The 27,176-nt window shown below is 37.3% G+C and overlaps 1 protein-coding gene across 3 annotated transcripts in view; it reads left to right on the forward strand.

The window, feature by feature from the left end:
* Positions 1 to 4,795: 4,795 nt before the first annotated feature.
* LOC139960864 (guanine nucleotide-binding protein G(i) subunit alpha) overlaps positions 4,796 to 27,176 on the forward strand; it is a 49,394-nt gene continuing 27,013 nt past the window's right edge. The window contains exons 1-2 of one of the 3 annotated variants that reach the window (XM_071959506.1): positions 4,796 to 5,374; positions 25,069 to 25,111. In XM_071959506.1, coding sequence (XP_071815607.1) covers positions 5,257 to 5,374; positions 25,069 to 25,111 — 161 coding nt within the window. In that variant the 5' untranslated portion in view covers positions 4,796 to 5,256. Of the gene's footprint in view, positions 5,375 to 9,829; positions 9,963 to 16,600; positions 17,106 to 25,068; positions 25,112 to 27,176 lie in introns of those variants that run through there. The other 2 variants (XM_071959508.1, XM_071959505.1) reach the window with 2 other exon arrangements.

The raw sequence follows: 27,176 nt of genomic DNA on the forward strand, positions 1-27,176 counted from the left end.
TACAGTGTGATATATAGGCTTGTAGCTGTATAAGTACAACAACGCATTCAGGACGTCTCAACGAAGGTTTCCGCGCCAACGATGGCTTAACTCAATACGTAGGCTACTTATAACCAAGGTTGTAGCTCTCAAAGCCTGTTATATTAACCGGTACCTGTCACTAAGTGCCTCGTTTATCGACCACTTATAACGCTTGATATCCTATTTCCGAGGTTAATTCTAAAAGATAATAAATCAAGAGGGAGTAATAACGTTTAAAATTGAGATGGCTAATATATGGAATGCTTCATAGCATAAATTTTTTCAAGTCCTTCGGCATGTCGTAATACAAACTGCGCATGCAGCATCTCCAGTGTCAAGAATAATAATGAAGAGTTATACAATGTGCAATGTCGTCTGCGCGAGACATATATATGTAGAATACCCAAAATCCAATGCGCGCCAATGTCAGTCCTTCTGCTTCTCAACATCATTGTCATGAGATCTTTACCTTGAATATTTTCTTAACTTTTTGTTCTTCGAATACAGCTGTAGGCCCATCATGTTTCCTTACCCTTCTTTCGTGATTAAGGTCACGTGGTATTTTTTTTTTTTTTCGTTTTGTGTTTAGTAACTTGATAAAATAATATACATACTCAGTGCATTAACGTGAAGGGTATTCAGCTTAGAAGACGGTACGGGTCTCATTATGATGGTGAGAAAAGATGTGTTATTTGTTAGTTGCAATCAAGTTTCTTTCCTTTAAACGTATAGTTACGTGTATGTTTACATTATATGTGTATACTGCTGCATCTTTATAGAAGAATGTTCTTTATACATTTAACTCTATACCAAATGAACGTATAGAGGCGTCAATACCTAGCGCCTCAAGGATAATTATTGTGGCACAGAGCTAGGGGTGTTCACTCTTCATAGAGAAAACACGATTATTTATCGGCCCATATTCCCTCCTGGCCACCTGCATATTTCCCCATGCTCCAAAGCTGTATAGTCCCACCTGAACCCCTCCCCCCCCCCCCACCTCCACCTCCCCTTCACTCAATCAGTCCTGATTGAACAATGCAACTTATTTTGGATTGAGCTCTATGGAAAGGTCTACAGTGTAAGGGTTGCCAAGGGGATTGGGTGCAAGTTGCTGCGAGGTTTCCTTTCTTCTTCATATATTTGTCTCATTGTCATTGCAATATTATATAATCTTCTTTCACTCAGCTTATTTTATATTCGATATTTTGTTGTACGAAATGGGCTTGCACATTGCTACACGCTGTGCGGCGGCATCTGGTTTCTAACTGTGATCAATAAATGAACACGATGGCGAATATACTGTTACTCCAGTGAATTATAGCTTTTCAGTCAGTAACATTCGGTTAATTATTGCGTCAGCCACCTATACACTGACTTCGCTCCTTGACTTGCATGCAATTGTTTCTTGGCTTACCATCAAACATACATTAGGCCTACGATTAAAGTTAATCTCTTCATACACTTTGCCATATTGTCGAATGAATATCAATTTGTCAGAAAATGTGATTTATAATATTTGGTTCATTACGTTATGGTAACCATGGTTACTATTTTCAGTTTTGGCCTGTGGAATACAAACGACAAAACACACACACACAAAAACCAGAAGTTAATGTGTACGTAGGCCATTGCATTTTAAAAGTAATTAACATGGATAAGAAGTTTTTACCATGAAAGGACAATAACAAAATTCAAAATGGTGATACACGCAAGAAATAACTCTCTCGCTGAATGGATATACGGTCATACGTATATACATGAATAGGCAATGAACCAAAAGACAGCTTTCTATACATTTATGCACATAAGCGTACAATCGCTATAACTGCGGTAACACTGTTGATCACAAAGAGTATACAGTCACTCACTTAATTTAATAACAATATGGGAGTTGGCATTCAATTTGTTATGGCATTCATTTTTTTCTTCTTCATATAATTTAGTTTAGTGCATATAATTGCTGGAGAGTCACGGTCCACCTTAGAAATAATTAAATATTTGCAATTCCTAAATATCATGACAAAGGCGGGGAGAGTAAATCACAGTAAAGAAGACGTATATATACATGTTTGGTTGTATATAGTTGTTGTTTATAGAATAGAGGTTTATGTAGCTATGCACGGAGGAGAAAAAAATAGATTCAAAATATGCTCGTGATTGATACGCTGCCTGTTCAAATATACACTCCCTTGTACTATTTCATATTGTTTATCGTAAAGTGATAAGGTGTAGGCAAAGGTTCCTACATAACAGCAACGTATCAGTGAATACTGAGGAAGCAGCTGTTAATGTAACCCCGTTCCCACGTATATATATAGGTTATGACTCACCCATATATATATATATATATATATATATATATATATATATATATATATATGTGTGTGTATATATATATATATATGCTATATACTATATAGCATATATATATATATATATATATATATATATATATATATATGCAACTATATAGCATGCAAACCGAAATATTCAAGAGAAGCATTAATGGCCATTTAAATTTCCTTGTTTTTTCTCTTTTCTCATTCCATATAACATATGTCAATTAAAACTCTACCTAAGGTCATCCTCATGACTTATTTTTTCTTCTTTTCATATTAGATAGGATGTTGACAGTGTTGACAATGAAAGCACTACTATATATACATCAGGTCATGTTGAGAACTTCAGTCTTTCAGATCAGTTCGCCATTTGCAAAAACCATCTCCACCCCACAGAAAATAAATAAACAAACATGGAGATCAATAAAGAAGACCAAAAAAAAAAAACACAACAACTTGAAGCACACGTGACTCGATGACGTCACGTTTGGACTTGATCAAGTCTTCATAGATGTAATGTGAAAGAACATTAAATCTGTGATATCTCCCAAGTGGAATCACATTTACCTTAGCAGTTTGGGCAAATATCGTTCATGACAGTTATCTCTATCATGTAGACCAATAATGATAGCGTGGTATGTGTTTCCTTGAATACTGCATGTTGCCTGTATAGGGTTGTTATACAATGTGTTATTTTCACCAAGTGATGTATTAGGCTATATGCAAATTACCTATTCCCATTTAATCTGACTGATCCTTGTGGATAACAGTTTTTTTGGCTGCTCGTATTTAGAGAGTTATGCAATGCAGATAATTTTGTTTCCCACAGAATTAATGTACTATACCATTTATTTCATCACTTTTAAACCTTAAGTTAATGTACGGGCCTATTACGTGCCTAAAATACTATGGTCCGATTTTAGTGGCCTATGTTAATTACTTAACAAGTTATGTCTTCAGATGCCAATTCAGGACATTATATTGCATGGTTGAGTTTACACGCAATATCAGACTGAAGAAACTTCGATGTAATATCAGTGTTACTTGACATATTCACATAATCACAGACTTCACCTCCTTTAAATCACGCCTAAAAACGCATCATTCTCTTTCACAAGCACTATGACGGTTTTTAAAGATTTTGTGTTTTTTTTAGGATTTGTTGGTTTTTAAGATAGGCTACACATTCCTTTTACTGGATAATTTTCTTTTTATGATTTAAGTAGTAGACATATCGATTCATAACTTTTATGCTTTACCGGTACTTATTATCAGTGTTATGATCTTATATTTATTAGTTTGTACTGTTATATTGTACTGTATATCGTCTGTAAAGCGCGCAGATGCATCGTGCGTATAATGCGCAATACAAGAATATATTTGCATTACATTACATATGTCGTGAATCGCAGACCGTCGGAAGGACACACTGATACATCCTTTCGTTGTTGCTTTTGTTATAATCAGTGAACAGCCGGGTAAATTCAGAGGGGAGGGCCGATGAAAATTTTATCGTAATGTTACACACACTTACCCCACCCCTACATCCCCTACACCCCATCCTGCTAAGGCTTCATGTATCTAGATTTGCAAATAGCACCGATACGGGCCGACCATATATCTATACTGCAGAATATACAGACTCCCCTCACATTATACGTTACCCCCTTAAATTGTTCATTTTTATGTCTCTGCTCCACACGCGGGCAAGGAAACAAAGACCATCAACAAGGTTCACTACGTCTATATAAACACAATTCACACAAATGATTAATTCCTTTCTTTGTCTTTACTGGAACTAATTAATGAGGCTTTTGACGGATATATATGTATCTGTTAATCTTTGACTAAGAGGCGCTGACTCCCTGCACTAACCGTCAATAAAGACTATACGTTAATCTATATATCCATGGTGTGATTATCATGTATAGTCAGCCCTATCATTCATATCAGCGTTGTCATGATATGCTGCACATTATGTATACCATTTGATACCACATTAAAAACCGTTATAACCATCCACATAACGCGAACTTTCCCCATGTGCTAGCCTACTCTAATTGCAAATGAAACTCGTGATTTTTTTCCCTGAGTTATTGTTGCGGATATCGCTGTACCCTTTGTGACGTAAAATGCTTTTTGCTTTAATGAAGAACTCTGCAGCACCCACTTTCATGCCGGTAACAATTACTTTAGGTCTCTCTAAAAAAAATTGTAGTATCGACCGGTACATAGGCCTAGTGAGAGATTTGTAAAGGCGAACAAAGTCTGTACATAGATTTATATATGTAGATATATCTATATATATATCTATATATATCAGGCCTGTATTATTAAGTGTGTTTAACATACAAAATATACCCTGACATACACGCTGTATCGCGAGCTCTCCACGAAAATTATCTATAGCTCTTCAATGATTGTCAGCGCGAACGTGAGGAGAGAGACCGATGTTATACGTGTGCGTGGAATAACGCTGACGACGGTCTATAGTCTGCAGACGACAGTATCTGCAACAATCATTGGTTGATTGGGCGTGGTAACCGTACGTTGTGAAGTTGCTATCCAGGGACTCGGGCCTTGAAAGTGGAAGATATATTCGTCTTCATACGCTGCTATCCTTTGGATTTCTTTACATTTTTTGATCGTATTTACCTGAAAATTTCTTGATTTATTTTTTTACAAAGAGACTTATGACCATACAATATTATAATCCTGTATTATATGAGAGATTTCAAATCCGAACTTCGAGGAATACTAACGGAATAAGCAATACACTGCTACAAACTTCAAGACGAAAAATGGATCGATTGGACGTAAAAGTGTGATTTTGAGTGGAAGCAAGTTTGACAAACGTTTTGTATATAGCTTCAGTTTTTTGTTTGTGTGGAAAATGGGGTGTGCAACGAGTGCGGAAGATAAAGCCGCGGCTGAACGTTCTAGAATGATCGACCGTAATCTCAAAAATGATGGAGAAATGGCGGCTAGAGTAGTAAAGCTCCTTTTGTTAGGTAAGCAATTTCATTTGCCATTAACTCACTACCGTAGGCCTATTTTCCTTTTTCGTGTATAGCATCGCCTATACATATATGTGCATAGAGGTCGGATGTCGTGTACAGTTAACGGTGCTTTTCATTGTGGAACTTAGCCTATATTGGCCGCACGGCGTAGTGGTTAAATTTGCTTTACAAATCAGGCCTATATCCGACTCAAATTTTCCCATAAATCTTGAACCCAAATTAGAATAAATTGGCTCCCCAGTATTTCTGTTATGTTGTAGAGGGTCACTGAAACCGAACGCTGTTGTGTCGGCCGAGGAGGTTTACAGTAACTTAGGGTGAACGAGTCGCCGTCCTTTTTGTATTTTTTTTTTGTATAATTCTTTTAGCAAAAGCGTATGCAAGGGCAGTCTGTGTGCAGGGTAGGGACAATTAAGTTATGAGAATGGCGGATTTTTGACAAAATCGCTAAACAAAGAAGAAATTGATCGTGCGGCTGGAATATGCATGTATTCTCGGCATAGCGCTTAACTGAGATATAGGCCTACCGTATACATATGCATACATGAGTTGTACGATGAAAGCCGTCAGCAAGTGTGATTTTTTTTATGTCTCGTAAGAATATGCGTTGAAAACCATGTAAACAACCCAAGATGCTTTCTGAAAATGAAGGTGTTTGAAGGGTAACTGACTATTCATGTTGGGAGGGAAGTGTTTATTCTATAATTGACTTTCACGCCCGGCACCGTTGCCCCGTTTGCATGGCCCCATTCGTTCAGTAACGTAAGCTCAAGATGTGATAAAAAAAAGTATATCGTTTACCGTGGCGGTCATCGGAGAATTCTGGCCTCACCTGTTCCTTTACCGCATAATCTTAAACAACCGCGTAAGTGTCATCAGTTTCAAGAATTGCATGTACCTTTTCCTTTAGAAGTTTTAAATAGTGACTGGATCGATGTACATAGCCTGAATTTGATGGTATATTTTTATCCGCCACAAAATACCATATTTTGCCGATTTGGCTGTTAATTAATTTTTTAAATGACCAATAGTGAGAATTTAGCTGGTATTAATTTAAAAACTGCTAGCTTTGTTGGATAAATTACTTCCATTAATGAATTCAATACATAGATGATTGTCTATATCAGTGCATATACTGGGAAGTTAATTATCACGTAATATGTAAAGGCCTACCGGTACTTAACCATGCCTATATACCCCATGGTATAAACTTATTGTACATGAACCATCGTATCCCATAGCAACGCCATGAACAAAAAAATAATCACATAAATGAGTATATATGTTTAGTGTGGGTGTTTGCAGCTTATAACATTAACTATAGATCATGCGCAGATGAAGGTACTGGTTAGTCTACCGTAATTAAGCCTTCATTTTTTTATTACGGTACCTCAACACCTGTAACGATTTATTTGGTGATCCCCAAAAGCCGCAAATTCGAGCTTTCATCGCGACACGGACAGCCTAGACAAAAGAATGAGAATTCCTTCCATGATACTAGTGTCCAGGACGCATCGCTCCTCTTGAGAAATGAATTTCACTCTTACCAAAGTGTGTCTATACAGGCAAAACATAGATAATATTTGTCGCTCTTTTTAAAACTACATTTGTTGTATCTCTCTCATAAGGAGAATTGGAAATACCACTCCGCACAAGGGAAGGCGACCACCCTGGACACTTTCAAAGAATGAATTTCCACTGGCTGGAATAATCAGAGAACACAGAAATATTCTCCACATCGTTTCATGTATGGTTGTGATTCACTTACAAAGTATAACTATATAGTAAGCCGTTCAGTATATAGCTAGAAAAACTGTCTGGTGGCGGTCATTATAGTCCCGTTTCTTCTATGCAAATTACGCAGAGGCATATCAGTATACATCTCAGTACGTACACCGTGTAAGTGTTGCAGATATGATAGGTTATTGTGCTAATGTTTTCTCTTTTCAATTTTGGTTTGATTTGAACCCGTTTTGAACCAGTATATAGACTTTCTCATCAAAATTACTTTAAAAGAAAATATCGCATTGATACAACAAACTAAGAGGCGATCTGTGTTCAATAAGGCTAAATTTACAAGAGATGTAACCACGCATGCGCAAGCAGCTGCGTGCGTTAATCAACATCGACTACTATATACCATATAGCTTATTAAATGGATGCATGGTAGTGACACTTAACAAGAGCAGCACCGCTGCATGCAGAAGCTCAGCTAAGCTTCTATTTGAGAAATTTATTTTGATTGGCAATATTTCTGAGCAGTTTATCCATATTTTGATTGTGCGAAAATTATAAGACATAGGTGGGTTATCGTGTTATTTCATTTCCTTCCATCTCCATTTTTCGTTGCCTTATGCTCCTTCTTATAGCAGACATATAGTTTGTTACGATATTAGAAGTTCTAAACATTTTTATTAAAAGGACGTTAAAGATCAGATATCGGAATCGGCTTCAACAGTATATAGGTCTTCCTCACATATCGGATTCCACCCACAAATTGTTGGAAACTTCAAATGTAAAACCTGCCAATTAAGTAGTCCTTTTACAGAGAAATGACATCGAACTAAATGGGAAGCCTTAATAGCAAGTAAATATTTGACTTGATCAAGTCTCACACGGGTGGAATTATTTCCCAAAATGGATTTCGGTAAAATCGCACGATAGCTATAACTTCAGCTGAAAGCTTTCAGCTGAGCTAAAACGGTATTTGTCACCCCCCCCCCCCTCACTAACAGAGGATAATAGGTAAATCATTACACAATATACGTTTATTTTTCCAAGACATTAAACCGACCCAATGGAATATAGTTCTTACATTATATTGCCATGATTGCAATGATTAAAATAAGGATTCCTCTTAATTAGTTTAAACCAAGAGGAAGTTTGCTTAAACCAATTAGCGGCGTGTGAGTAATGACAACGCTCAATGAATAAAATCGTCGCCAAATAACTTTTTGATAATTATGGTCATTAATGTTATTAATGTAATTAAATATCAGTACAAACGATCATTAACTATTAAATTCTTGCAAAAAAAAATAAGTCTTAAATTCCCAACGTCCTCATCATATCAAAGGAAGTTTATGTTATACTCATGCTATATTAACAACAATGCTATGTGAAACTTTATTATGAAAAAAAAAGAACCGGGAAAATTTACCAAGATTAAAGCAAAGAGCCGCTTCCATTGCATCAAGCAATTATACAACGGCATTCTATGTTGTGAACAAGTCATGGATGTATGTGCCATAAAGATATGAAACTGCCTATCAAAGTCATTGAAGAGGCCCACTATATTTATAAATATATAAATATAATGTTAATGAAATGGAGGCCTCCATTTCATTACCATAAAGTCTGTTCAAAGTATCTCTTTCGAGATCCGGCTTTAGGAATCACAAATGATTTTCGAGTTGGTTAGCATCATGTTTGATCTCTAGAGTAAGGCAAAATATGTCACCAAACACAGAACTAGTATTGTTCGATACAGGTGACACACGCCTACAGTGCAATTACGGCCTTCCTTACCGATTTCCAACCTCTGGACATACAATCAGCGTCCATAGCCTAGTTGGTTAGGGTGTCCACGTACAAAGCGGGAAGCCCGGGCTCGAATTCCGGTGGAGGCTGGAAGTTTTTTCACTTTTCTTGATTTTCCAACTCATTACGATTTTCATTTATATACATATATATATATATATATATATATATATATATATATATATATATATATATATATACCGCATACCACTTATAGAAATATATACCGGTGCCTCATACAATTACACGTCGAGTGAACTTTATAAACTGCACCGTACAACAAATATTCTGATTTTTTTTTTTAATTATGAGTTTAGTTTACAATGTTTGCAATTATCTGTTTGGTATTAACCAGGTTGTGTTAGCAAACCTACCCTGTCATTCGTGACCAGTAGCTTCTCGAGAGCATTTATGGCTCTTAACTAACGCACTAGGAACTCGTCAAAAAACAGCACGAGTGTTATTTGCAAATACACACGTATTATACCAATACAATATACAGGTAGCGTGTATATGTAAATAGACTATATAGCCTACATAGTATATACATAACTGCAGTCAATATAGACCGGCATTTTGTGGGTGTGGTAATTTTGATGAAGGCCGATTTGTATTAACATATATGCAGTTACCATATACACTGGAAGTTTGTATGTCTGTATATAAACCAGTTACAGTTGCAACCGATGAAACGGATCACGCGGATTCGTTTATAAAACTTCCAATTTTGGAAGACAAATAACTAAATTTAAACTGGATTCGAAGTGTTGAACCGCAAGTGATATTTGTCGATGGAAAGGAGGAGTTTTATTCAGAAACAGTGCACGTGATACATATGTACATATGTATCTATAGGTCTCTATCTGTCTCTCTTGCTATATCTATATAAATGATAAATTGCATCGCTGAAACTCTTTCGGCATGGGTTGCGCACTCAGTGCTGACGACAAGGCAGCGAATGAACGGTCTCGTATGATCGACAAGAACTTACGAAATGATGGAGTGTTGTCAGATAGAGTGATAAAACTACTTCTCCTGGGTAGGTGTCTAATTTTCTATACATGTATATATAGTCACGCTTGAAAATATTGGCGTTTAAAAAAAAATATTATTTTTATATACCAGATCACCGTAGCGTGTATGCACCGTCAAATTACTGTATTGTACTTAGAAATTACAACAGTGAAACGTTCACATCCAGTCTTCCGTTGTTCATTACTTGTATAAAATTATACAAGTATAAAAAAAAACGAATTTCTCTTGATATCCTTTTTCCTAAAACTTTCTGGATTGTGCATGTCGAATGGAATTTCGGGTGGTGATTTCTGGTTACATGACATCGTTTTGAAAGTTAATGATGGAACGTTCCGACTAACATTTTCATCGTTACCGGGGTGTGTAATCCAGTAAGCCTACATTTCACTTTGACAGATGCAACTAGCATAATCGTAGGTATCAGGGAGGGGCACACATTTGTGCTGGTGGGAGGGTTGGGTGGGGGCAGGAGTATGATTCTGCCGCCTCACCTTTGTAATTAAGGGATGCATGCCACTACATGCTAAACTATTCTGCTATAGGTCCTTTGTATGATAGCACAAGGCATGCTCGTCCATCAAATGATCCGTGTTTGTGCCCACATACCTCTTAAAATTCTATTTTTGTTTAAATGTCCTTGCAATTTCGACGAAAATAGTTTTGACTTTCCGCGTCATATATGTCAAGGAAACACTGAAATTCGTATGACAGTTAAAAAAATGATTACTTTGGACGCAAAATAGTCGACATTTTAACGCCCTATCTGTGCCACGGGCCGTGGTTTCTACAAAACTAAAATTCTGCTGGTGTGGACCGAAACAGACTCCGCCGGAGCCCCTCCCCCCCCCCCCCTCCTGAGTTGTTGATAGCTTCCTACGTCACTGGCAAGTACACATATTTGACTATATACTTACGATGAATGCTGCTCCACTGTAGAACGTAATGTCCAACTTTAGTACGCGACACCCGGAGAAATTTTTATCAAGAGGGGTGTTTTTTGTAATTAAACATGTATAAGGGAAAGTTTAACAGTCATCGAATGGTTTAAATATAATATGAATATTGCAATGTAACAAAATATCAGCATAAAGCTTTTAGCATTTTGATGGCACCTAGACGTTTCCATAGTAAATCGGATATTCAGGCGTGTACACAATATTTAGACAGAGTAAATACACCTGTTAACCCCGAAGACAAGGAAAGGAGCACAAGTCTCCGGAAATGAAAATCCGAATTTCCATTTTGCCCTTCATAAGTGAAAATGACAAACAAAAGTACAACTTGCACTGTAAGACGTCAAGTAATTAATTAATTAAGTTATAAATATTGATAACCAAGATATTTGCAAAAATTGAATGGAAGAAAATATGTTTTCAAAGTTTTAGAGCGTTTCAGCTATGACATAACTAGCCGGGAATTTTGTGGACCTTTGCATCAGATGAAAGATGCATTTTTAAGGTTAGAGCAAAATACGAACGGTTATTGTTTCACACCCGCCATATATATAGGCAGGCCTACAGGCTCCTGCAAAAGATATCCCTGATAAACCCAAAACGAGACAGGAATTAGAAATGAATCGAATTTAAATCTGGAGAATCGTTTACGTGAGGTAACTTGCTCCAATGACCCTTTCTGTAATCGATAATTTAATTCGCTTTTTCAACTTCATGTTTTGCATGATTTTCACGTGTCAATTCAGCGGTATGTTGCAGCTATCTTCTTTTTTTCCCATTAGAAACAAGGAACTTTATGCCTTGTGTCGTGGTGTTGTCCGTGTCGTCACTGGGTTTGATGTCTTTCCATTATGTGGTTCAGTGTTTCTGTTCCTTGATGGTCTCGACGAAAAACAAATATGTGACTTGACATAATGTAGTCTATTGTCAGGTTCTCAAATCTTCAGGATGACTTCAGCTGTAAAGTGCGAAACAAAATATTTAGGCCTACGTATGCCAAAAAAATACCAATAATAGAGGTTTTCTGCCTAAATGTGTATCCTTACGCATCCGTTTTGTCACTTAATTTGCGCATCTCATCTCGTCCACCTATGAAAGCCTCACCTCGCCCCCGTGATATACTCTATAGAAACGCATAGGCGCATATGACAGTTGACATTTCTAAGCTGTTACAAAATTATGTTTTTCTTTTCAAAGAAGAATAGGAAAACATAGGGGGCGGGGAGGTGGGGGTGCGGTTTTATGCGTAGTTGACCAGGATAATGGCAAATCAAATGCTAGCGGTTTTAGAAAACAGCGTAATCTTCAGTAACCTCAGTACGAATTTCATATTGTTTAGATGATTGAAGAATGATTTAAAGGTCCCACTCAGTCTTGCTAATGATGCGAATGTGACGGATAGTAACTGCTAATGCAATCAAGTAAATTAAGCGAACCGCGACGGTTTGTGACTGGCCTGCGTATCCGGGGAGGCTTTGGGAACTCATCTGTCTGAAATATATAAGGCCATATCGTTTTGTTTCCTTCATTTATTTTGTTTGAATACATTTTCAATAATACTGTCCTCAATAACCACGGATGGTGATGTGGCTACTACATCACTCGTGTACGGACGGCTATACAGCACGTCACGGCGACACGGCCTACTTCGCAGCACGACATTGATGAAACAAATGGCGTTTAAGCCTATAGCCTATATGTTCAAAAAGTAGGGAGCCAATATATTAAAAAGTGGCGCACCATCATGTTCAAAACTTACAACTCTGTCTAGGTGACTTAAAAACATGTAAGCAAACCATCAAACCTTTTCGTATTAGTGGTACTACACACCAGTTACGACAGATTGTAATGCCGGATGTAGGCTAAAGGCTTCGTTTCACTATGCTTTTAACACAGTATAGTCATGACTCTTTGTTCATTGCTATCACGGAGTGCTACCGCGACTATTTCGTCTCCACTTGACGAGTCATGGTGATGGTCAGTCACTGAATCATATGGTTCTGATGTAGCTTATCTTTTTCGCAGTGTGCATTATTAACCCAATGCCAGAATGCATGCGAGCGACTTTGCTGGTGTCATATAAAACAAAGACTGCCCCGCAAGGGACCGGGCCCAGGCGCGGATCCAATCGTCTCCCTTTTCAACAGGAAAAAGTAGTTATTGGTAAAGTCGTAAGTTCTTCTGGGGGAGGGGTAGAAATTTTCCAGAACTCCCTACAATGGGAATCGTCTTCAACAACCCCAGGGTCACCCGTACTCTATAAAATTCTGGATCCGTCGATTTGCCTTCTTTCTCCCAAAAAAAAACAACTCGAATAGCCACGAGAGTACAATGGTCACAAAATGATGGCGCTACACCAAAACTAAGAGATTGCAAAGCAACACTTTTTACTATCAGTAGACTGTGGTCGTACAGGGAGGGTCGCTCAAGCAAACAAGGCTGAGATATGACTCACCTCTCTTTTATAAGTAAATGAGAGAAATGTCATACAAATTTTGAGGAAACGAATTGAGCGAGTTGAAATGAACCAAACGAATTTATCTCTGAACTGTGAGTCATAATTATATGGGTCGCATCGCTGACAAACATTCCATGCTATTAGTACATCACCTTAATCAATTTATATCCGTACCGGAAATACGTCATCTCATCCAAAAGGGAAAGGAGACGCAGTCGTTGGAAAGATCTGGCGCAAAGTACGCATTACCTGCAGTCATAATATATAATCCAGGCTTTTCATATCTTTTAGCTCGTTCTGATCACTTGTCAGGCTTACTCGTGACCTCTTCAAGGAAACTACAAAAAAAAAAAATCAATGATTTGGCGGTGCCTTTCATGTTATTTTTAAGTATAAAGATCTTAGTAGGCTATAGGCTATTGGACAGTGTTCCATTTTAGTCACAATCACAGCCTGCGAAGTCATATTGATCGATCGAAAACCACCGATACGCTCGATTGCTACTATAAGTGTCATGTTACATAAAACAAAAGCAGCACATTGATAAATAAATAAATAAATAAAATAAAAAATAAATCATGAACGGATGTGGAATTCAGACACAGCGACTAGCCTAGGCATCCCCTGATTACGATTATGACGGTCGCGAGTATTTTTTTCCGATTAAGAGAAGAACTTTGCTACGGAAATACCATTCTATAACACGGTTGTTAATGTTAAGGTTCGTGGAGCTTTCATAGAAAGATTGCACCATATTTAGTCATCTCTAAACATACCAGCTGTTTCACTCTCACATCAGTGAGGTGAACGTCGTCGTGTATGTAGACGACCTTATAGGCAGCTACTATATATTAAGGAAAGTAGCGCCTAACATATAGTCAAGAAGAGTGAGGGGTGGGGTTGGGGGAGGCAGGAGGGAGTCCGGGAGGATAGTTTTTGGTACTTCCTATGACATGGCAGTAATAATTTCCAAGCAATTATTTTGGAAGTAAGAAAAGCAGTCCGAGTGCTCTACAAGAATACCGGTTGAAATCGATCTATGTAATTATGACGTCGAGCGTTAGATGCAGGCGTGTAGCTAGAATTCTTTCTTATGGGTCACCAGAGCAGAACCCCTGACACCCTCACTGTTCCGGTGTTAAGGAAATACTACATTAGCTGCATATATATTACAACATAGTCAACTAATATTGAGTATAACGATCGGTGGAACTTGATGTGCGGGAGAATCCATTGGAAAATTGCACTGTCATGTTATAGCGACATGTTCTGTCACAATTATTATAGTCCTATATAGGTCATCTTTGTCGCCTTCAAGTCAGTGTCATAAATTTAGACTAACTCTTGAATTAAAAGGGGAAAGGAAGGGCCCGATGACTATCAACTGTAGGCTGGTCATTGTGATGCACTTTTCCGAATAAGTATAACTTATAGGTGATTCAAAGCATAATAAGGTTATCGCGAATCACCTTCCTCTATATAACTTTGCCGGGCTGCATCAAAGTTTCACAGCGAATCTAGTATAATTCAATTAATTCGTGTAAGGCCTGTATCCCATCAACAGACATATAAGGGGCAAATTTTAATAACTAATGTATATACTTTAGGTTAGTGTTAATTTAAGAAATTCATGAATTCGTAGCAACAGAAATGTCACGTAAACAGAACTAGTATTGCTCGATAAAGGTGACAAACGCCTGGAATTACGACCTTCCTTACTGGTTTCGAACCTCAGGACATACAATCAGCGTCCATAGCCTAGTGGTTAGGGTGTCCGCATATAAAGCGGGTAGCCCGTGTTCGAATCCCGGTGGAGGCTGGAAGTTTTTTCACTGTTCTTGATTTTCCAACTCACTAAGATTATATATATATATATATATATATATATATATATATATATATATATATTATATATATATATATATATATATATAACAATTTATATATATTAACTATTCTACAAGTATACGCTTGCATATGTGAACTTTTGATTATTTTCATAACGTCGATCTGGTTCCAATAGAGAGAGAGACGGATGTATAATTTTGGACACAGGCTAAAGCAAATATGATTAATTATTCCATAGCTTGTGTTCATGGAGAACATTTTTGTAATTGATATGTTCTGCGTTATTATATTGGCAACATATGGAATCAGTGTCTTCGGAATAGAATGACATCAGTACTTTCAATCATAATCAACTTTCGCCATTATCCGATACACAAAATACAAATATTAGAACCCCAGTGATAAATGATCTCTGCCCCAAAACATCCCGACCTGACAAAACATTTGAACTATTTAGCAGCCAACATACTTGTTGTGAAAAATGATGGTGGAAAATAACCTTCTCAAATTTCAACTCATTTACCTGAGACAACGATAACCTCACATGACCTTTGACATACTGTTCATGGATGGCAGTTAGCATGATATCATCCGACATAACTAGCTGACTTTCATTCAGTACAAATATAGAATAACCATTAAGCAAAACCAGGCGTTAAATACATCACTGTAATTGACAACAGGATGAACAACTTCAACAACTTGAATGTATGAATTACAACCTTTTGATGACTTATAATATGACTTACAATTTGTCATATCTTAATGTTTTACTCATGGTTCTTTTGTGAACAGTCCACTTTTCGTAAGCTTGATTGTCTCTACTCCGTATATTTTAAAATATGAGCAATGTTGACAAAAGAAAAACAGAAAATTCAAAAGCGACAGAAATGTTATGGTTTGCTAGTCAGACGGATAATGTGACAGGATCCTTCTGCTTCTTGCCATCCTTCACAACCTCTTTAGAATCCCCCTATCAATGACCCTTTCTGTATAACTGGGCAATATTCAATATTCCAGACGCACTATTCAGTTCTTTTCCTTTTATTACGTTTAACAAGATGAAAACCAAGTTAAAGTTAATCTTCCGACCGGCCTGCGTAAGGTTTATTCTTTTTGGTTGGTTTTACTTTTGAAATTTTGAAAGATTATGATAATGTTTATTCTATAATAGTTCAAAATATATCTATAGCGTTAATCCGTAAAATTAAACAGTCCTTTATGTATAGTGCAATCACAAACGCCTTTGGACATCCGGGAAATTTACCCACAATGCCTTTAGACCGAGACATCATTCCGTTAATTTTGTGTTGAACAACCGAAATGCATTGTTGTACTACAGTACTATACAGTGCTGAAGGCCTAGGCTGGTATCCTTTTGTGTGTGGCTGTAATAAAGATATGGTGAATGTACAGTACTAGTACGTTCCATTACATTATGATGAGGAACTACATACATATACATCGGGTGTGGTGATATCGCTGGTCGAACATACTGGATTTATTACTGGATTTGTCGACTTTGTTACCAACGGAAGTCTTGTAGTGAGAATAGGAGGGTAAACCAAGGCCTCTCTGGAATGTATATGCCAAGAAACATTTCCCAATTTTTGTAATTTTGGTGAAAAACAAGGTTTTATAGGGGCGTGTGGTTCAGGTCACCCAGGGAAGTCAGTTCTGTGTAATATTACTGGCTGTACTGAACACAGTTGTGTGTTGTGCAGCGAACAAGGAACAAACTTATTGAAAGCATAAACATATTTTAGCAAAATGGGTTGTGCAACTAGTGCTGAAGATAAAGCGGCCGCAGAGCGGTCTAAAATGATAGATAGAAATCTACGATTGGAAGGCGAAAAGGCAGCTAGGGAAGTTAAATTGTTGCTACTAGGTAAGCAAAGGGTTCACTGATCAATAACCTCAAGTAGACTAACATTAACGTTAGGCTAGGCCCAATATGTAAGACGTAGGGCTAGGGCCTAGGCTACTTAGTAACTTAGGCAAGGGTACTTTTCGCCCAGTATGTTTGTGAAATTCCCACAATCTGAAAAAAAGTAATACTGCTTTAATTATTATGCGAAAATGCTTCAGATCACAAAGTTATTCCTAACAATACATGATAATGTGTAGGCTACACTACAAGTCTACAGTACTGGAAAAAGTCCAACTGTACTGTACTCTGTAGACTAGTGTAAGTTGTAACATTGGACCCTAGGGCCAACCTTGACCTACATCACTGGAACAAACTCTGACTTAGTGTCAGCCTAGGCTAATGATGCTGTCATACTTGAAGTTGTACTAGAGCTAAACCTAACCCACTAACTTGCTAAGGCTTATCCCTAATGTATTTCTGAATGGGTAACGCCTGGCCTACAATTAAATAGCATAGATGCTAAAATATAGTATAGGGGCTGGTCTGATGTCCACAGATATGACACAGGGGAAGCCACAGTATTCATGATTTTGCTATGATTTTTGATTGGCTAAAACAACCTACTGTAGGCCTACATCCCTATGCAGTATGGGCCGTGCTAGATTTGCACAGGTGTTACGTTAGGCATATTTGTACCCAGCATCAGGTAAAAACCTAGGCTAGTATTAAATGGAAAAGCCTCCTCAAGGGAAGTCCTTTCTTTGATGTTGATATATTTATAAAATGGTCTACATAATTACCATAGCCTATATACAGCCAATCTTTTCGCTACCTGTTGTATTCATGAAATGACCAAACTTGAAATGTCTTAAATGAAAGTTATTGGTGTTACATGAACAAAAAAATAGACATAAACTTCATGATTACATCCTTCCAGCACATTTAATGGTAATTACATTTCACTGCCATGTCAGTAATATATGAATTATTTCGTCAAATGCTATTCAGAATTTCTGATCCCTTTAATACAGTATCAGTTAAGGAAATTGCTTAAATGACTTGTGCAATATTTAGTTCAGGTTATTAACTGTGCAAATGTCTTGAAATATGCCTTTCCTCTTTGCAGGTGGAAATATTACATTTGCCATTTCTGTATCTTTTCATACAAATATTATGTAATCATTTAATATGTCACTTTCTGATTATCCCCTGAGGATTTTCTAAGAGACCACTGAAAAATCAAATACATGAATATGATGCAGTTTGAAGATCATGTTTAATTCTTTCCAGTACAAATTACAAGTGGCCTGTACTGTACTACAGTAAATTATTGCTAAGAATGAAATCCATATTCAGGGGTTTGTGAATGGGTCCAGTTGTTGATTCCTTTAAGTTCCTGTCATTTGCTTGTCTTTAAACGGGACACAAACCCAACTTTTATCATGAACTAACATGGGACTAAAACCTCCCCAAACAGCTAACAAAAGTCTTATTACATTTGAGAGATATCCTAGTTTAATAGTCATGTTGGGAGTTGTCCATCTGTAAATAAGTGATGTCATAGCGACACTAGGATCCGAAACCTTCAACTTTCTCTTTGTTTTGTTTCGTTGCATAGTTTGAAGGTACCATGTGAACAGCCTTGACTATGAAAACTTGTGTAACAAGCTTGAATACTTTTCGATCCAGCATTTGCTGAAAATAGATGAAAACTTAAGAAGGAAAAACTAGAAAATGAAGCACATTGTGACTCTATGATGTCATATTTAGACTTGAACAAGTCTTAAGCCTTGTGTGTGAAGGAATACTAAATCTATAGATGAAATCTCTCAGATGGAATAAGATCTTTCTAGAGCTGCTCAGGATGTTGTTCATATCATTTATCTCTATCACATAGACCAATGATTATTTGTAGGGTTCGTGTCTGCTTTAATAACCCCTGTTCTTGGATGTAATAACTTGTTGATGAAATGTCAAGGCCATTAGAGCGGGTTTAAAGAGAAATTCAGTTCGTCCATTACCTAGGAAATTGCTCCACCATTGTTCATTGTGTTAGTTGTGGTCAGAGACTCAGTCTCTAGTACTACTGTTTAACATTTCTTGTCGGTTCAAAAAAAGTTCAAAACATGGTAATGACCATTGTTAAAGCATCCATAAAACTACTTCCAACTGCACATGATAAGTCATTTGAAAAACAAAACAAAAGTAAAGTAAAAAGGGAAAGGATTGTAGGTTTTCTCTGCACAGTTAAAATGACTGCGACGTGAGAAAGATATATAACGACAAGAACATATTTTGTAGGTGGTACTGTAATTAATACTGTAGTTAAGTGCATAGTGTACAGTATGTGACAGTACCTAATTGGCCTAGCCATTAGATATCAGCACACTGATTCTGCTTTATGTGTGTTTTTAGAAAGTTTTCCAAATAGCTGATATAAATGTAAAAATCTTACAGTAATTTAGAAGAATACCTAACTGTTTAGCCTCTTAAGTTTTGCATAATGTACTAGTGTATTATCTGAAAGAAGTTTGCATTTTCCCCTGTAACATACAGTAGTCTGTATTACACTTTGTGTATTGGACATAGATTTGGAAAGGTTACATTAATTAGTCTTGTTGAGTTCTTTTCCTTCTGGTTTTTTAGCTCTGGAAATTCAAATTGAAACCTTACACTCGATTGCGTATTCACTCATTTGCTGATTGCATATATTCTCAGATTACGTATTTGCTCATTGCTGATTACAATAAACATTGAACACGGCACAGTCATTGTTGCAAATGAAGCCTATAGAATTACAGAATTAACACGGTGGTACTCGATATCTCCTTATTTTAATGACCATGTCGAAATCTGAGACTTGCCCTTATCTTGTACAGCCGCCTACAATATACACACTTGAGTATGGACTGTCAGTACTGATAGTTGTAGTCTTTTGGCTCCAAACCAGGAAGTTTGCCAATGTATTGTGTATATTGAGGTCAATCATGAGAAGACCATGGAAAGAGTGGTTTGATGTAAAGGAAGTCATTAATAAACACACAGAACATTGTCACCATTTCTTTAAGTGACTTGTTACTATCACATTATGAAAGTTGTTTCAAGGCGCTCACGCAAAGTGCTCGGACTAGATGTTGGAAATTAGTAACAGCTCACAGTGCAGGACTGCATGTTGTGATAGGTAAATTTGTACAGGCTGGATATGTAATATAAAGAAGGGAGGGATTTGGGAAATCTGAGTTCTAAGGTACATCCTGTTGGAGGTTCAAAACTCAAAAGGTTACTTGGTGATGGAAAGGGTGACATGTTTGTGTGGGGATGGGGGGGTTAGGGAGGGTGGAGGAGCTATGTGCTGTCATTTAGCATCAGATGTCTCTCAGTCAGATTTTTAGTAAGGCTCTTCCTGATGCAGGTACTCCCTCCTGTAATAAAATAGAATACAGTTCTGGTACTCTTTATTCCTCATACTTTGGACGTTTAGAATAGAATAGTATTAGTATTTAACGGCCTAGAATAGTAGTGAGAACTGTACTGTATACTGTAATTGTCAGTGTGATATTTGCAAAAGTTAGGGTTACTGATCTTTCATGACTTTTTGATTCTGATATTGAAAATGCTTCAAGTTGTTTCCAATATTTAAAAATTTCTGAAAGTTGGTAAGTACTGAAAATGTTTAAAACCGTACAGTACAGTCACTGTGATCTGTTTTTGGTATCAAATTGCTGTATTTGCTGCTTCATAGTACAGTATTAAGCTAGCTAGGGATCAGGCACAGCTTTGATCTGGTTTGAATAAATGAATAAATTCTACACGGTTTGAATACAGAGTTTGATACATAATTTGTTTGGTTATTCTTGCGAGTTTCACATCGTATCATCAAATTTGAACACTAAATTATTCCCTGAACATTACCTACAGTAACATATATCGTAGTATCGATATTATTTAGTACTATATTCTCAGTGATTAACCGCTCTGGATCGTTGATTGATCTGCGAGGTATTCGTTGAGTTTTAAATCAATTTTCAGAGAATGACCGTACTTGCGGGTGACACTTTTGTGTTGGAGCAAGGACAATCACCTTACTGATTACACACACTACTGTACCTTACATACAGACTTGTGCTCGGTACGGAGTTGCCCTGTGGCAACATTCCACTCATAGTTGTGCTCGTTCAAGAGTCAGACGTGTGTAGCTTATCACCAAAAATAATTTTGAAATATGAATTAAGAGTTTCCGATCCCAATGACAAGCGGAAAATTTCAATTCGAAAAATGCTTGTGGAATAACTCCAATTATGGGCAGCCCTCTGCTTCTATAGACCACAGTAAATTTTGTAATCAGCCTACGTGGTATGTTTGAGTTTATTAGTACTCAAGTTTGAGAGAAGTACTAATTAAAATTTAGAGCAATAGTGATTCAGTCAAGGTAAATGTCCCTGTTTTAATAAAAGAATATCTGAGTATATATCTAAAAATGGAGCAGTATGTTGATTTTTGTCTTACTCACCAAAGTGACCACAAAACATTAAGTGTGTCCACAATAAGCCTTGGCAACTTGAAAACTAAGTCTATGCCAGTAATGTTAGCGCCATTGCCATTGCCGTCCATCATATTGGCAATATGGCATAACTTGACATTTTGACAATAATTTGCATACAACAAGGTACTGTACTGTTCAGTACCGTTACTGCACAGAGCCCAATAATATTACATTACGTACATTGGAATATTGTACCTCATGTCCACTGTAGGATAGCCTGTAGGGTCTGTCAAACAAATGCTGGGAAACTGAACAGTTTGCTATAAACCTTGTGTGTAGTATGCAACCTGCAAATTAGATTGAAAATAATTACCAAAAATCATCATGACATTCCTGAAAGCTGCCATATGACAGATATTATTTAATAAACTATTGTAGACCAGTGTAAGAAACCTGGTCCTCTGTAAAGGCTTTAGTTAAATGTCAAAATATTTATGGTATTATTATTATTATAATAGCAGTTGTTATGTGTGCATGAACTTGTATTAGTATTTATCATGATTTAGATTGATGGACTCAGTACTGCACTAATGGTATCGTTATGGTCATACTTTCCGTACTGAAAGCCTTGAAAAGAGAATGACAGAGAAGCAGTGCAGTGTCCTGAGGTTTCATAGATGAAAAAATGGATTGTAATATTCATTTCTTGGTTGAAAGTCTTAGGTTTGATTCTGTATTTTCACTTTTTCAGCATCCCCATTGGTTAGCTTTTCCATTCCATCGTGCGCGTATTCTTCCTTTGTTTAACTTGTAATGTTCATCTTTGTTTAGCCTGAGTTGATTTATGTCCTCCTCTTATGAAGTGATGGATGTACAGTATGTTACTGTATAGTACATGAATTGTTACATCAAAGCAACAACTTTTCACATCATCTCGTACAGTAGTTATGTCCTGCTGAAAGGCAGTCCTCTTATCGTTGTATTTTCTGCTTATGTTTTATATTGAGACATTAACAGCAAAGATTCGCAAGGATGCAGTCAACAGTCTCTACACAATGTCCAACCATGAATGCCCTCTCTACAGTATAAGCAATACATGGCGACGTAATCAATATGTAGCTGCGACTAAGAATTGGCTTGTTGTAATCTACTGTACAGTATACCTAGATTGTGACAGGATGCTGCAAAATGGCTGATTTTGTCTGCCCAGTAAGGTCTGGATTTCATTGGACGGACAGTGACACATTTGTGGCAACAGTTGGATGATGTTAATCTGGCAGGCTTCCCATTGAAAATTAACACACGTATAAGGAAGTTGCAGTGAAAGATAACAAGTGATGAAGGTTCTTCCACGAATCCAGCGATGAATAAAATATGAAGCAATGAGATGGCAACCTTGTAATATTACTGTAACTTGGATCTCATCAATAAAGTCTAACAATGTTTCATGTATTTGAGAGAATGTTCCCTGAGGTGAAACAGAAAACTGAACTAATAATTCATGGATGGCTTGTTACAAACAAAAGGGTATTTACGAGAATTCACGAGCGGAACGAAATGATGAACAGTGTCTGGAGAAGATGAAGAAGTAGAAGACACAATATTGAAGTATGGAGACTTTATTGGAAAACTGCTGGGGAGTCTATATGTGAAGAAGCAGTTGGTAGTTGACATGTCCAGTATTCCAGTAGAACTAAATGAATAGTACAGTAGCTGGTAGCTACAGTGAAGATATTTAAGCGTGAGGCTTGAAGAATGAGTGACAGTGATTAGTTACTGTTATGGAGGAATAAAATCAATTGTAATATTTCAGCACTGTGATAATATAACTAATGAAGAAAGCAATGCTCCCCCTGCCCTTCCCCAATCCACAAAGAAACATGCTTCTAAAACAATTCATAGAAATCACAACGTCACAGAAATGCGATATTTTGTGGTAGCCTAGTCGGTACATAGCATCCTGATAACAGTTATATTACTACAAGAAACATTATATCACTGTATATAAGGTTTGATCACATTCATGAGTCAAACGTATGTGAAAGCGTTATTGGTGAACTATCTGTATTTTTACAACAACCAAATGATGAAAATTGCAAATAATATCGTTTACCTCCATCCCCTCCTGCTGCTGATTAACTTTCTCATCCAAGTTAACTCCACATGTTATTGTAGATAGCAATGTTTATGTGATATAACTCATGATCCCGTGATCCCTACTATATTATCAGTGGCACCATTGCCACTCACTTCCTCTACCTTTGGAGTCTACCATGTGGAAGTTCCACATACAGGCGCAAACACAACTTCCTGTAAGAAATTTCCACTGTCGCCTAATCTTGTTTGTTTGTTTCTATTGAAACCTGAGCGTTTTCACAGCTTTCAAACCACAGTATATTTACTTGAGAAGGAGAGGATTGTGTCTTAGCTGAATTAGTGTTGATTGTTAAATGTCTTTACATTAGTCCTGTACTTTTGTGTGCTTCTGATGGTATCGCAAATGTAGTAAGACTAGTGTATCATTTTCTGGTAATGTTGATATCCTGTTGACACTTTTAATTTGTGAAACATTCCTTATGTATGTAGTGTGTAATTCTGTGAACGTTCACATATGGTAAACTTGTACCAGTTGTGCAAAGTAAACAAGTCCCGGTGAGGGAGGTCAGTTTTCTGGTGATAATGTACTGACTAAAGTAGAAGCTGCAACATGTATATTAAATTTAATGTACAGTACAGTAGCCCATGCAGATCAGAGATTCAACTCCCTTTGTACTGGGTCCCAGTGAACCCATACCGACTCCATATTTCATTTCTCAACTTCTTTCCCCTATCCCCCCATTCAGCTTTCATGCATGCTGAGCATCGAGTCAGAGGGGGTGGAAGGGGGGTCTGGTGGGTTGTATTTCAGTATTATCTTGATTTGTGAGCTTTGTAGAAGTTTGTGGACTGTTGCTATACCACTAGTACTGTGGATCATGGAGTCCACTCCCTTTGTACTGGTCTCCATGATGCCATACCATTGACCACAAACTGACTCCATATTCCATTTCCCAAACTTCTTTCCCCTATCCCCCCATTCGGCTTTCATGCATGCTAAGCATCGAGTCAGAGGGGGTGGGAGGGGGGTTCTGGTGGGTTGTATTTCAGTATTCACGGAAGATCTTGATTGCGGGCTTTGTAGAAGTTTGCAGACTGTTGCTGTATCACAAGTACTGTGGATCATAGAGTCCACTCCCTTTGTACTGGTCTCCATGATGCCATACCAACCACAAACTGACTCCATATTCCATTTTCCATACCTTGTACCCTTACCCCTCTAGAGTTCACTCCACACCCTGGGGCTCACCAAGTTGACAATGGCGCAGACTTAAAAAATCACTTACTCGAATTGGTAATTTATCATTACACTACTGTATATTTGTGATCACAGCCTTTGTCCAGAAGGTCTTCTAAATATTTTGGTTTACATTTTTTTTCATTTTCATTTTGTCATTTCAGGAGCAGGGGAATCTGGCAAAAGCACTATCGTAAAACAAATGAAGTAAGTATTTTATTAATATTCTTTAATTTTAACGTACAGTACAGCACTACTGTAGGCTACTTGTACTGTAGATGCAGTGTATGAATAGAATATAGACAAGTCAGCATCTCAGTCTCTCCAGACACTTTGATTAAATTCTGGCAGATAAAATATATGAACTGAAATAATGATACACTGTACCTAAACACATCTTCTACTGTATCTAGGCTTTGCTGATTTGTGAAACTTTTTGAGTTCTGTGCATGTGGCTCTACTGTACAGTATGTGTTGCAAATCCCAGTGGTGAGTTAGGTTTTGAATGCATGAAAGATTGTCCTCATTTGAGAACAGATGCAACGGTTGGAAGAACAGTGGATTTTGTTGGCAGTCAAGATGGCGAGAGGAAAATATGAGAAAAACAAAAAGCATCTGGAGTTGGGACCCAAATGAGCAGGAATCCCTACTCGACTGCAAATAGAAGTCTCATAGACCCACGAGTCAAGTTACTTGTCTTATCCTACTATACCATGTTACCTTTGTTCATCCAAGGTGTAGGTCTTCTGATTCCTGCATTCTGTCTAGATGTTGGTTTCATTGCAAAATATGAAAGGATGTACTTTAATTATCAAAGCTTAATACAGGATTTAACATCTTCCCAAATATCGCCACTGGCTCTTTGCACAGAACACAATACACTACATATTAAATATACACATTTTGAAAATGAAATTGAAGGGGAAAAAAATGTCCTCGAGTTTTTTTCCTTGAAATAGACCGCTTTATGAATATAACATCTTTTAGTCTTCAGTGTCTCTCGTTTTTGGGAGCAGCCCTCGCCCTCGCCTACGCACATAACATTTCACTTTATGTTTAATATCATAAATCACATCTGAAAGGGGACCGTTTGAATCATGTCAGATGATTGAGTGAGCACAGAGTAAGTGAGTGCGAATCATCAGTGGCCTGAGTGATACTGCCATCATAAAAATCCTTCCCACCTGATCTGCAGACCATCAGCGAAAAAAGGTGAAAGAGACTTTCACCGCAAATTGCAAACATTGCCGTGAGGTTTGCTGAGGATATCGCTATTAAGAGGAAGTGATATATTTTAAAATGCTTTCAGAGTCTGGAACTCATTCCTGATTGGGGGGTTTTAAATACTGCCATTCAGGAATCTACTTAATCTGATCATTTTTCTGTTGTCGGGAGCGTTCAGATCGTCACGGGGCGTTTCGTTTTATGTCGCTACAGTATGTTGCACAGTAGTTAGGTTTGAAAGCAGGTCTTTTGTCGTTGATGTTGGGATCTAACGTCTCTTGAAAAGAACGATATTGAATGTTTACAGTTCCGGTGGGCTATGAGAATGAAAGGAATTAGTTATGTACAGTAGTTTTTATGTGACACTTTGATGATTGAACCTTGTGTTTCACTGCAAGCTGGGTAGGAAATAACAGTTTTAGTTTATAGTAAGGCTAAGGATCAGTAATAGTAAGGTTACAATAAGGCTAAGGATGATACTAGTAGCTGATAGTGGACTTCTTCTTTTGTCGTCGATTAATCGCATACTGTAGCTCTTCTCCCGATTACTCGGTTACAGTTATGACATCATCATTGTCATTTTTTGAAATGAATTAGTTATGTAGTTTTTATGTGACACTTTGATGATTGAACCTTGTGTTACACTGCAAGCTGGGTATGAAATAACAGTTTTAGTTTACAGTATGGCTAAGGATCAGTAACAGTAAGGCTACAATAAGGCTAAGGATTATACTAGTGCTGATAGTCGACTCTTTCTTTTGTCGTCGATTAATCGCATAGCTCTTCTCCCGATTACTCGGTTACAGTTTATGACGTCATCGTTTACAGTACATTGCAGAAATACAGTCAAAACAAATCTTTCTCCATTGTTCCCTGTTTTATTTGTTTGTGTCTTAACGTGTGGTGTCCAAATCATGTTGAAACATCTACCAAAAACAAAAACTGTGAATGTTCAACTTTCATTCTACAATGTTTTTTAAAATCCTCCATAGTATATCAAATTTTTTTTGGGAATGAATCAAAGAGGCTACTACAACTACTAGCACTA

The sequence above is a fragment of the Apostichopus japonicus genome, chromosome 20 (assembly GCF_037975245.1).
Source record: "Apostichopus japonicus isolate 1M-3 chromosome 20, ASM3797524v1, whole genome shotgun sequence".
In the NCBI taxonomy this organism is placed as follows: domain Eukaryota; kingdom Metazoa; phylum Echinodermata; class Holothuroidea; order Aspidochirotida; family Stichopodidae; genus Apostichopus; species Apostichopus japonicus.